We start from the raw sequence: 12,836 nt of genomic DNA on the forward strand, positions 1-12,836 counted from the left end.
GAAGAAGATCATTGATGCGGATCCCAGTGCCACTGTTGCTACTGCCAAGATCCAGAAAAATGAGCCCGAAGATCCAAAGGAGGGGGAACGTCTTTTCCACTCACAGATGTGGGTGAAGGGTTCGCCGCTGCAATTCATTGTCGACAGTGGCAGCCAAAAGAGCCTCATTTCAGCAGAGGTCGTGAAGCGGTTGGGCCTACCAACTACACCACACCCACAGCCGTACAGTATCGGTTGGCTTCACGAAGGACGAAATCTCAAAGTTCGCCAGCAGTGCCGCCTTCCCTACAGCATCAAGCCCTTCACAGACGAGGTATTGTGTGATGTTACACCTCTGGATGTTTGTGATGTACTATTAGGCCAGCCATACTTGTGGAGGTGACATGTTGTGTATGAGTCAAGGCCTCGCGCTGTCATCATTTATTTGGATAATTAATTATACAGGATACCGGAGGTAGCCCCACCAACCGCCACCTCTTTGATCACTGCTAAGAAAGGCAGCAAGCTCATCTCACAGACTAGGAAATTTATTTTCTGTCTGGTTCGTTCCCAAAGTAAGGGGAATATCGTTGCTACATCCATGACCCCCGCGAAGGGTTCCTCCACACAGCAGCAGCAACAGAGGGATACAGTCGTGACAGAACACAGGAACAATTTCTCCTTACCCGGAGGGGTACCACACAAGTTTCAGGGGGGCGACAAATTTTGGTTACATTTGCAGAGGGAGCGCCTTACCAGAACCCATCAGAAACGCAGACCACTTCGACATGGTCCTTACACCAGTAACAAGGCTACGGGAAACAGTGCTTTGAAGCACAACATTCCTCCATTCCTTCGCTTGCACCGATTGTTCAATGTGGACCATCGCCGACCATGCTTCCCACCATTTCTGGACACATTAGAGATTGCAGAACAGCTCACCAGAGACCCAGCTCAGCAGAAGCTTCCTCATCTCAGGGAGGAACTCAACGCAATGGGGATCATTGCTTCCTAAGGGGGGAGGAATGATCCAGGTGGATGTGGTGGCCACCCACCTATCCCATTTGGACCCCCACAACTGTCTCTTTTAGTTTTTCACTTTCCTTAATTATAGCGCAGTTTACTATTTTTCGCAGTTTTTCGGGTCCTAAACTTCCGGAGCCGTTTTGAGGCCCTAAACGACGTTTTTTGGGAAATCCACCCTAGCGATTTTTCTAGTAAAAATCGTCTTTTCCGTCGTAGTCCTCGGAGAGATCTTTCCAACGGGCTATCATGCGCGACAAACAGAGATAATACGACCAATTCGCGACCCCGGGAAGTTGGTTGTCCAACTCACCCCAAAACGGGGCCCACAATTTGGCGTTTCATCTTCTAGGGTTAGGTTTCGGAATGTGAAGGGTTTTCCATTGTTTCTCAATAATAAATAGGCCTTCGAGCCTCATTGTAAACACAGTTCGAAACAGTTCAGAGGCATGTAGCCGACACATCTCTTCTCAGAGATAAGCTACCATCGCCCTAGCTGGGTTATTTCTATTTGTAAGCATATTTCAGTGTTCTCCATTAATGAAATGAAGTATTATTTCCGCTGCATCTCTGTTTTTATGGTTATCGCATCTCTGTATTTATGGTTATCTCTGTAATCTATTGCGTTCCTGCTTAAATCCCGATCAGTGGTATCAGAGTGATCTGCTTTTTCTCTGTTTTTCTTTGCATGTCCCCAACGAGGTCGGGATATAAGGAGTTAGGGCTTGAATTGGTCGAACCTTTGCAAGACCAGCCTTGCAAATCTCGACGACCTCCCATGGCGGATGAGAAGAAAGACGAGGGGGCAGGAGATCCTATCAGAATCTTGCTCGAAGAAGCCCTCGAGCGGCAAAGGAACGCGATGATGGATAGCTTTGCGCAGATCCTTCATCGGCTACCCAGAGGCGACGCATCGGCTTCCAACAGCTACTCTGGAAACGCCAAATCGTTTAAGGTACAAGTTAATTTTGAAATCCCCATCTTCGAGGGTCAAATAGACGCAGATGCTGTAGATAAATGGTTAAATCTGCTAGATGGGTATTTTTCTGTTCATGAATTTTCAAGTCGGGAATAGATTGTCTTCGCTCTTCTCAAAGCAGCCCCCCACGTCAAGGACTGGTGGGAAACATACTGCGAACAGAAGGATGAAAGTACAGGCTCACTGTTTTCAACCGCACCCACTTGGAATGACTTCCGGGATGCCATCAAGGAGCAGTACTACCCTGTCAAAAGCTATGAGGACAAATACATCAAATGGACCACACTGCGGCAGGGACGAGACCAATATGTGCCGGAGTTCACAAACATTTTTCATATCCTTCGCACACAATTGGGTATCAAAGATTCTGAGCTGCATCTGGTACTCAAATACCGCGGCTTCCTACACAGATACATCCAGGAAGACAGCCAGGATCAACTTCAGCAGAAAGGAGTTTATATCATAAACTGCTCGTGTGGAAAACAATATATAGGGGAAACTGGCAGGTCTGTAAGGATAAGACTCAAAGAACATAGCGCTGATATCCGTAAAGAAAGAACTCGCTCTTCAGCTCTTGCTGAGCATGTAGGTGAAACAAACCATCACATATGCCTTGAAGAAACCAGAGTCGTTGCCAAAGAAGAACACCATTTCAAGCGTAAAATTCGTGAAGCTATTGAAATCATAAAACATCCGGGTAACCTTAATAGGGATGGAGGATGGGACATTAGTAAAAACTGGAACTGCCTGCTTAAAAATAAATCTAATTCTCAACAATAAAGCTTTAAAAGAAATCTAATTAATTAATAAAGCATATAAATCTAAGTTAAAATTAACAATACATGAATCTGAGTATATATAAAATAAAAAATTGAGCTCATAAATAAAATAGTTGGGACATTACAAATTAACCTAATTCTTAACAATAAAGATTTTAAATAGAAATATAATTAATTAATTAAACAATTTAAATCTAAATAAAAACTAACAATGCATAAATCTTAGTGCGATAACCTTTGAAATATTTTGGGCAGGGTAAAAGCAATAACTAATTTAAAATTAAAAGGAATCTTTAAAACTAATTAAATCCTTTGCTCTCCGTAAAAATTTTAGGCTAGGTTTTTAGGGTTAAATACGATTATTAATAAAAAATAATAAATAAAATATTAGTTTATTAATATAATCCCTAGGTCGGCCTAGAAACCCTAGCGGTCAGCCTTATCCTTATTTATCTCTGATCTTTTTCTCTTCTCTGTATATAAAGTCCTGATGATGAGTCTTGCTCTAGGCTCGAAATGTCGACAATAAAGAAAATGATGAATACTGTGGATTATCCGAATACAATCTCTCAAAAACCTCTCCACAGAAACCTGCAATCCATAAGAGATGGAGTTCTTGAACATCTCCTCACTCGGCACAGCATACCGATATGCTGTCAAAATTGAGCAAAAGTTCAAACAGAAGAAGCGAGACTTTGGATCTGCAAATCCAAAGCCCAAAGGACAAAGCCAAGGCGGGGTGACCCAAGACAAACTGTCGAAGCCGCAAGAAAAGAACAACACCACGAAGCCGAAGAAGGACACAGGAAAGTGGTGTGAGTTCCACAAGAGTCCCACTCATAACACAAGTGAGTGTCGGACCAAGCAATCGTTGGTGGCCGAGTTGAAGGCTTCCGAATCAGATGCATGTTCAAACTCTGAGTCAGAACCCAACAAGGGGAATGACAAAGGGAAGCAGATCATTGATGCGGATCTCAGCGCCACTGTTTCTACTGCCAAGATCCATAAAAATGAGCCCGAAGATCCAGAGGAGGGGGAACGTCTTTTCCACTCACAGATGTGGGTGAAGGGTTCGCCGCTGCAATTCATTGTCGACATTGGCAGCCAAAAGAACCTCATTTCAGCAGAGGTCGTGAAGCGGTTGGGCATACCAACTACACCACACCCACAGCCGTACAGTATCGGTTGGCTTCACGAAGGACGAGATCTCAAAGTTCGCCAGCAGTGCCGCCTTCCCTACAGCATCAAGCCCTTCACAGACGAGGTATTGTGTGATGTTACACCTCTGGATGTTTGTGATGTACTATTAGGCCAGCCATACTTGTGGAGGCGACATGCTGTGTATGAGTCAAGGCCTCGCGCTGTCATCATTTCTTTGGATAATTAATTATACAGGATACCGGAGGTAGCCCCACCAACCGCCACCTCTTTGATCACTGCTAAGAAAGGCAGCAAGCTCATCTCACAGACTAGGAAATTTATTTTCTGTCTGGTTCGTTCCCAAAGTAAGGGGAAGATCGTTGCTACATCCATGACCCCCGCGAAGGGTTCCTCCACACAGCAGCAGCAACAGAGGGATACAGTCGTGACAGAACACAAGAACAACTTCTCCTTACCCGGAGGGGTACCACACAAGTTTCAGGGGGGCGACAAATTTTGGTTACATTTGCAGAGGGAGCGCCTTACCAGAACCCATCAGAAACTCAGACCACTTCGACATGGTCCTTACACCAGTAACAAGGCTACGGGAAACAGTGCTTTGAAGCACAACATTCCTCCATTCCTTCTCTTGCACCGATTGTTCAATGTGGACCATCGCCGACCATGCTTCCCACCATTTCTAGACACATTAGAGATTGCAGAACAGCTCACCAGAGACCCAACTCAGCAGAAGCTTCCTCATCTCAGGGAGGAACTCAACGCAATGGGGACCATTGCTTCCTAAGGGGGGAGGAATGATCCAGGTGGATGTGGTGGCCACCCACCTATCCCATTTGGACCCCCACAACTGTCTCTTTTAGTTTTTCATTTTCCTTAATTATAGCGCAGTTTACTATTTTTAGTAGTTTTTCGGGTCCTAAACTTTCGGAGCCGTTTTGAGGCCCTAAACGACGTTTTTTGGGAAATCCACCCCAGCCATTTTTCTATTAAAAATCGTATTTTCCGTCGTAGTCCTCGGAGAGATCTTTCCAACGGGCTATCATGCGCGTCAAACGGAGATAATACGACCAATTCGCGACCCCGGGAAGTTGGCTGTCCAACTCACCCCAAAACGAGGCCCACAATTTGGCGTTTCATCTTCTAGGGTTAGGTTTTGGAATGTGAAGGGTTTTCCATTGTTTCTCAATAATAAATAGGCCTTCGAGCCTCATTGTAAACACAGTTCGAAACAGTTCAGAGGCATGTAGCCGACACATCTCTTCTCAGAGATAAGCTACCATCGCCCTAGCTGGGTTATTTCTATTTGTAAGCATATTTCAGTATTCTCCATTAATGAAATGAAGTATTATTTCCGCTGCATCTCTGTTTTTATGGTTATCGCATCTCTGTATTTATGGTTATCTCTGTAATCTATTGCGTTCCTGCTTAAATCCGGATCAACCGAGCAAAGGAATTTCCTCAGCAGGGATGCTTCAGAAGGGAAAGGCCATAACCAAAGGACGAACACCAAACCGTAAATAAAGGTGCTGCAAGTTGCCTGTTCAGAACCATCTGGACTGTATAGCTGCCGAGGAGGAACATCAAATCAATCTGCATGATGAAGTAATTGCACATAAGGTGAACCTGCTTGGGCTTGGCGCTAATCAGGAGAGGAGCGCGTCGCTTGAAGCTGCAGGACGATGTGCCGTCGGTCATAAATGTTGCCATTAACTTTGATTTATGTCACCCGCATCCGAGTAAGTGTATAATTATATTAATCTCAAATATAATTAATAATCATAAATTATCTGAAGTTTAAATAAGTATATAATTATATTGAAATTCTCGATCGTGATGGAAACCCTAAGGCCTTCAACCGCCACCTTGTCTCTAGGGGATTTTCAATTTCAAGGTCCTTCCCTTCAATCGAAGCTCCCTCATTATGGTACCATCACTACAACTCTATTAAACCATGGGGAATTTCTTTTGCAACAATGTTCTTCCCTCCTGCAAGGTGATACCATCACTTCAGATCTCTCGAGCTTTTTGGTCTTCATGGGGTTGCTCTCAAGTGGTGCCCTCTATTTGCAGGTGAAAGATGCCAACTGTCTCTATACTCACAGCCAAAATTCAAGATCGAACAAGAATCTCTTTCATCTCAATGCGACTCCTACATGGGGTTGGGCAACTTCAAGAAGGGTTTTTGCTCAAAGATTATAGTACAGCCAAGGACGCCTTAATCCTCCTAGTCGCAAGATCGAATGGAGCCAAAATCTAGGGTGAGCCTTCTTCCTCCAAGTCATGATCCTTCAAGGACGCTCTAAACCCAAGGTTCTCGCAACCGACTCCCAAAGATCTCTTATGGCAAACCTTCATGGTAGAACAAATAGAAGATATTCCAAATCTAGAGGTGGAAGACTCCCAATTCAATCTTTTTTTCTTAGTCTGTGAGCAAAATGCGATAATTTGTCGTTTTAATAGGCTCTGGCCATCATCATTTACACTTTGGGAATGGGCACATCATACCTAGTCCCCAAATGCAGCTCTATATTTCAATTCAAAGGGCTTCTTTATGGTTTATTTCAAAAATCGAGAGAATCATCAGAGTTTTTTTATCAAAGACCCTGATTTCTAGGTCATTCTAAGCTCTCTTTTCAATCATGGTTTATTGAATTCAACATAAAAATATTCTCAATAAACATGTTGCTTTAGTCAAAAATAAAACAAGTGTTTTAAAAATTTTCAATAAACATGTGTCAAAGCATTGAGACAAGAAATTCAAAATCAAGAATAAAAAAAAATCTCATAATCTAAAGCTTAGCTCAAATAAATAAGATTTAAGTTATAAAATGTATCTGTTAAATGTTACTGTATGAGAACTTCTACTATATAGGTGGAAGGGATCATAGATTACTAATCCATCTAGTGTTACATGTCATTTTGTTGCATTAGGCAAATGACCATCGGTTTGGATTTTTCGCTATCCATAAATGTGTCCCAAAGCATTCCCCTGCAAAGTTAGAATCCAAATTATCCCAAAAAATGTGGAATCCCTGGATCTCATGGTTCAAAACCTTGTTTTTGGCTTCCTTCACAGTTCCCTAGTCAATTTCTGCCCATAGGCAAAAGGCCATTAGAAACTGTGCATAAGTATGCACTATCTTACACTGTGTCCTGCGAGCATGATTTAACGCATGTAAAAATAAAAAGTAAAGTTTAGAAGCAGTGTTGGTCATATCTATCCCAACTAACAAGCTTCGAATGGTTGCCTATTTAGTCTTGATCCCTCTCATCATGGAGCAACTCCCTCTCTTGTGGAATCCCTATACCACCATTAGTGGATCTCATCCCTTGGAAAATGGATCCCAAACTTCCCACTCATGGCCTATAAAGCTAACCTAGGCCTAAGGATTGAGGAGGATTGTTGGAAGTAGGCTTATGTTGCAAGAATAAGGTTGGAAGGATTGTTGGAAGTAGGCTTATGTTGCAAGAATAAGGTTGGAAGGCTATTCATTCAAGAAGAGGGTTGGAGATTGTGGGAAGGGACATGCAACATCAAGGCAATTTTTCTTTTTCAATTATATCTTTGATGATACAATTTGTAGGATTCCTTGATCACCTACATAAATTGTGATTGCATATTGATCAATTTATGGTACATGATTGAGTTAATTAGTCCATTTATCTCTTATGCTATATATTGGATGCTTTGATCTCGTGTTTGTTTTTGTTTGTGCATGTCCTTCAGGTCATCAAGGAGAAGTTGTGGGAAGCAACAATAGGATGGTCAAAAGCTTTGAGGGGGCTTCATTAATCATTTCAATTAAACAGTAAGTGGCCTCTATCATAGTATTTATTTCAATCAATCATAGTCTAGAGAAATGTAGCAGTTCCTAGCTGTTTGTTACTAGATTTCTCTTAGGTCTAGGGAGATCGCTCTTGTCCGCAAAAGAGATAAATTCACTTAACATCCAGGTGAAGGAGATTATTAGATAACAAAAAAAAAATGAGTTCTATGTTTCAAAAACAGTTTACTTAGTAATTGGGTTTAGTTCAGGTGATTTGGAGAACTGTAGTTATCCTCCACACCTAGGTTCAAATATTGCATATGACATGTTGAACTCAATGAGTATTTATTGTAATGGCTTATAACCTTGTTGTTTGAGTAGTCTCTAAAAGATTGGACAAAAACATGTATATTCCTCAAATGAATAATATATTCCTAAAAAGGGTGTATTTTTTGTACCACTGCCTCTTGTAATATAATAATAATATGATTTTTTATTCATAGAAATAAACTTTAATAAATATATAAATGTTATTGTCACATCATGGGTGTATGTAAACTTGAATTTAACAAATTATGTAAAATAACAAATAAATATATATATATTTTTTAGAATGTTCTAACAGGAAGATTACAACAAATGCCACATATATAAATGTAAAACATATCTGGAAATTGTGGAAAGCACTAATACAACTGTTTTATTCGGAGACATTTAACTGTTTTATAATTACAAAATTGCTCCAGTCCATGCTCAAAGCCATCTCCATTTCTAATTGGAAGATTGTTAAAATGTGGTGCAAAATTAGCAGATGCACAAATGATACAAATGTTAAAACAGATTTTAATATACAAAATAAGATGAAACAGATTTTCCAATCAGCATCATCTATCATCTGATAGTGTAATGTTCAATAAGATTCTGGACTTGTAAACACAAAGGATAATCTCTGCTCCTGGTAGACAAAACAGTAGCAATACAGAAATTATTATACAAATCAAATCAATGATCAAGGGCATTCTAAACAAAGTACAATACAACACTATCTTTACAAAACCATAGTAAAGAGAAACAAAATCCCTGAAAATACCTTCATGCACAGGGGATAGCCTTTGGAAGTACCATATTCAAAAACTCTTGAACTTTAAGGAACAGTTAGGCTTTAGCATCTTAGTCAACTAGTATTGTTGGATGCTTGTACAGATAACTCAGTTAAAACAGATTCCCTGCTTGAGGATCTTGCCCTTTTTAATGCTTCACGAGAGGGAGCAAAAAACTCATGCTCAAGTGCTTCATCCGCATCTATTCTTTGTCGAGGATTCACGCACAAACACTTATTGACAAGGTCAAAGAGAGACGGGGGAATGCTCTCAAAAAATTCAGGCCTTTTAGTATTTTTCCTGCACCACTCTTCTATTGACATATTTTCAAATGCAGCTGCATATAGCTCCTGCAATAAGTGCCCACATATTCAAGACAATTATTTGGAAATCCATGTAACTTTATTTTGTAAAACAGGAATTAGTAAAAGTGCTCTGCACGCCTAATTCAGTAACTCCTCAAATTATCACTGAAATAGAAATGCATACCACAGGCAAAGAACTCTCCCGGTCATGAAGCTTAGCCATCTCCCATATTTCTTCCTTGCCACACACTTTCACAATTTCTTTGATAGCTCTGCAATCCAACAAAACCACGCATTCACTAGAATTTAGAAAGTAAAAAATTGCACTGTTTTTAAAGATTCCTTCATTTGAACTATTGTTTCGCAAATAGTTTAAAACTATACATACTGTTCAGTGCTGGTGCCCTGGAATGGAGCCTTCCCAATCATGAAATAAAGCAAGGTAACACCAGCTGACCAGATATCAACTTTGCAACCTTGGTGTAAAGATCTCAATAACACCTGCAGGAAGAGTAGCTAAAGTTCAACCACACAGCCAATATCCAGTGCACTCTCAAAATAGGAATAGGAAGCCTGGTTCAAAATGAACTGCAATCTTATGTGTACCTCTGGAGCACGATAACCTCTAGTTCCTACACATGGTCCATCTCTTTTAATCTTTTGATCTGAAAATGAGCAACGTGCAAATCAAACTTTTCAAGCTCTTATCGTGAATTAAAGCACTAAGAAATCAAACCATAAAATTTGAGGCTCTATATAGTATTGCAAATGTGAATCTAGAGCATTGAGATCACAATACCTTTGTTCTTTGGCAAACCATTGTAACCAGCTGTAGTTGTGTTGAAGTTTGGGTGTAAAGGCATAGGGGAGACATGGATAATCTTGCTACTATCTCTTTTCACTCTCTCCTGCGGTGCAGCCACTCGTTTTCGTTGAGAAGCAGGAACTAAAGGTGCTTCTCGTTGTGGACTTTGTTGTGCTTCATGCAGCAAGTTAAGCAGCTCCTTCCTGCCTTGGCTGGGCAAAGGCTCCCTTTTATTACCCCCCGAAGGTGTCCGTGCACTTGTTATGTCTTTTGAGGGAGACTACAATAGCAATTCAACTATCCTTAAAACTGAGCAATCAGATATATTTATTCTAATATATAATATATGCATATAGATACTTCAACTATGTTTAATAATGAATGCATTAACATGCCTTCATAGTGCACATCCACATCCAACAGAAGTAAACAAAAAGTATTATCAATAAAAGGAATGTCTCACCATTAACAAGTGCATGCCTGACATTTTTACAGCTGCTCGCTCCCCTAACTTAATTTTTTGGTTTATATCCATTGCATCTGGAGGAGGATTACTGCGCACTCTGTTATTGCTGGAATCATGTGGCCTTGCCAGCGCTGTCTGCTCTTCTCTTTTTAAGTTCACTGCAATACTTGATGGCTTGATATAAGCGTGTCTTGGTTTTTTTGAGATATTAGTTGCATCTGCAGCTCCAAGTAGGGCTTTCAGTCTGAAGTTCTCCGGGATGTCTCTCCTGCTAAAGACAGGTGGTTTTTGAACAGCAGAGGCTGCAACACTTTTCTGACTACGTGAAAGCATCTTGGGTTTAGCTGCTGCAAAAAAAATGCAAATGGATGCAAGCATCTAAGTTTCCATGTGATCCAACTCAATAACTAATTTTTCATTCTAATTAGATATCAAAATCAGAACGAACTTCGCTAGATACTGATCACATTTTTGCAGCAATAACATGGTATCTTACTTTTCCTGGGATTTGGATCAAGCTGATCCTGCAAAAGTGGAAAACAAGTGTTAGAATTCTATTTCAGTATTGCATGCTTCACATGGGATCTATCACTTTGCTTATTGAACCTACGATCTGCACACTTAGAGCAAGTATTAAAGTTATGCAACAATACATGCATTCTGCATCTTCAATTTGATAATTTGCAAATTTAGAGCCAAGAAGATTAAGGATTGAAGATTTGCCATATAAAATTCTGTTTACCAACATCGATCATATTTAAATAACCATATAGGATAACACTGTAAATATCAGCATATGCATTTGAACTAGCAGGTTGGTCCTTTCCCTTGTCCAATATAGATAGATTTGATTTGTCTTAGACATATTTTAGATATCTTTAATAAATGACAGTTTGATGTTTGGATTCATATCCTCCTTTTATCGAAGGGTTATCGGATGCAATAAGAAAATTGGCATGCCAGGATGATTCCACTGTTATGTGTGTAACATCGCTCTTCAAGAGAATGAAAGGGCAAGGACATCCTTCAACAGATGTTAATAAATTAAAGTCAACAGTTATTACATGTCATATAAGAGGAAAAAATTGAAGTACCGAAGATATTTAATCACTGGAGAAAAACTTACCATAGCTAAATTGAAATCAATGAGATATCCCTTCTTTAATTTCCGCGAGAAAAGAAAGTTTCCTGGTTTAACGTCTCTGTGAATTATTCCCTGTTGAACATCCAAAAAAGATCAACACATTTACTAAAGCAAAGCATCTAAAACAAGTTAATAGAGGTATGCAAAACACAAGAAAATCTAAACAATATAGATGTTTTGATTCAGAATAAGGTTTTACCTCCTTATGTAATGCTTGTAGTGCTTTGAACATACAGTAACCATACCAACGAAGGTGTGACAAATCTATCTCTCTTTTCAAAACCTGTAAATAGACCCAGATTAAGAATCTAGTTTTAATTGACATGCGCTATAGAAAAATGCACCAGTTTAATAGAAAACAATCATTATCACCTCTGGCTTTTCATGTTCAACATATTGAAGAATAAGACAGTCACAATCGTGGTCCTTGACAACACCTTCGTACTTTATAATACAATGTTTGCCACTGAAAAAGCAGTCCAAGTCTAAAATCAAACACCGTGTTATTGAAGCCTTGCTAAAGTTTTAGTTATGAACAGAATTGGAAAATTTCCAAAATATTTCAGACAAAGAAGTTTATGCCAACTTAACCTTACCCAAATCTTTCCAACATCTTCATCTCATTTGTCACGTAATTGGTGGGTGTATTCTCAAGAGGACCTGCAGCAGCCCATGATTAAATAAAGCTTTGTAGACAGCTTTTCCAATTGTTTAAATGGTTGCCAAACGAAAGGATCAAATCAGACACACTGTTAAATATTTTACAATACGCTGAATCATTTAAAAAATATCAACACCCTAATAGTGAAGCTTTCACATACATTTTATTGCAAAAATTTTGCCGTCATGCTTCCTTCGAGCCTTGTACACAGTACCATATCCACCTGCCAGTCATTCACCCTTTATCTTGAGACAGTTGTTAATATGACAAACTCACATTCTATTCATATTGTGCGATAATTCTCTGCAAAGAAAGAAAAATTAGAGTGCAGATTCTGAAAGGAACAACTTCTTTTACCTGAACCTTCTTCCTCCTCTACAGTAAACGACTCAAATAGAGGAATTCGCTTAGGTTTCGAACCATTCTGCAAGAACAATTTAACATGAGGATATCTGAAGTTTGAACATTTCTTTATATAGTGATAAAACATAACCATGCAAATGATCCACAAGGTGACTGTGTAATGTGCATGAAAATAGAATTAGAAATACAAAAGCGGAGCTATGACGCTTAAAACCAAAAAAATATGAAGGCCAAATTTCATGATGATTGGTCTTTAACTCACCGCCATTGGTTTGGTTACTATATCTTCAAAACGGGACTAATA

At 39.7% G+C, this 12,836-nt stretch overlaps 1 protein-coding gene across 4 annotated transcripts in view; it reads right to left on the minus strand.

Annotated features, from left to right (window-relative positions):
- Positions 1-8,362: 8,362 nt before the first annotated feature.
- The window catches only part of LOC149266796 (uncharacterized), a 51,074-nt gene continuing 46,600 nt past the window's right edge, over positions 8,363-12,836 (minus strand). For 3 of the 4 annotated variants that reach the window (XM_089430924.1, XM_089430921.1, XM_089430932.1), the window contains 14 exons: positions 12,527-12,593; positions 12,330-12,392; positions 12,105-12,168; positions 11,881-11,974; positions 11,708-11,791; positions 11,491-11,580; positions 10,861-10,888; positions 10,362-10,711; positions 9,893-10,178; positions 9,700-9,758; positions 9,482-9,594; positions 9,278-9,365; positions 8,779-9,138; positions 8,363-8,643 (listed from right to left, as the gene is read on the minus strand). In XM_089430924.1, coding sequence (XP_089287050.1) covers positions 8,863-9,138; positions 9,278-9,365; positions 9,482-9,594; positions 9,700-9,758; positions 9,893-10,178; positions 10,362-10,711; positions 10,861-10,888; positions 11,491-11,580; positions 11,708-11,791; positions 11,881-11,974; positions 12,105-12,168; positions 12,330-12,392; positions 12,527-12,593 — 1,662 coding nt within the window. In that variant the 3' untranslated portion in view covers positions 8,363-8,643; positions 8,779-8,862. The remainder of the gene's footprint in view (positions 8,644-8,778; positions 9,139-9,277; positions 9,366-9,481; positions 9,595-9,699; positions 9,759-9,892; positions 10,179-10,361; positions 10,712-10,860; positions 10,889-11,490; positions 11,581-11,707; positions 11,792-11,880; positions 11,975-12,104; positions 12,169-12,329; positions 12,393-12,526; positions 12,594-12,836) is intronic. The other variant, XM_089430927.1, reaches the window with a different exon arrangement.

Source organism: Pinus tabuliformis, chromosome 6 (genome assembly GCF_031772625.1).
Source record: "Pinus tabuliformis cultivar Carrire ecotype Pingquan chromosome 6, CPIR1, whole genome shotgun sequence".
NCBI lineage: Eukaryota > Viridiplantae > Streptophyta > Pinopsida > Pinales > Pinaceae > Pinus > Pinus tabuliformis.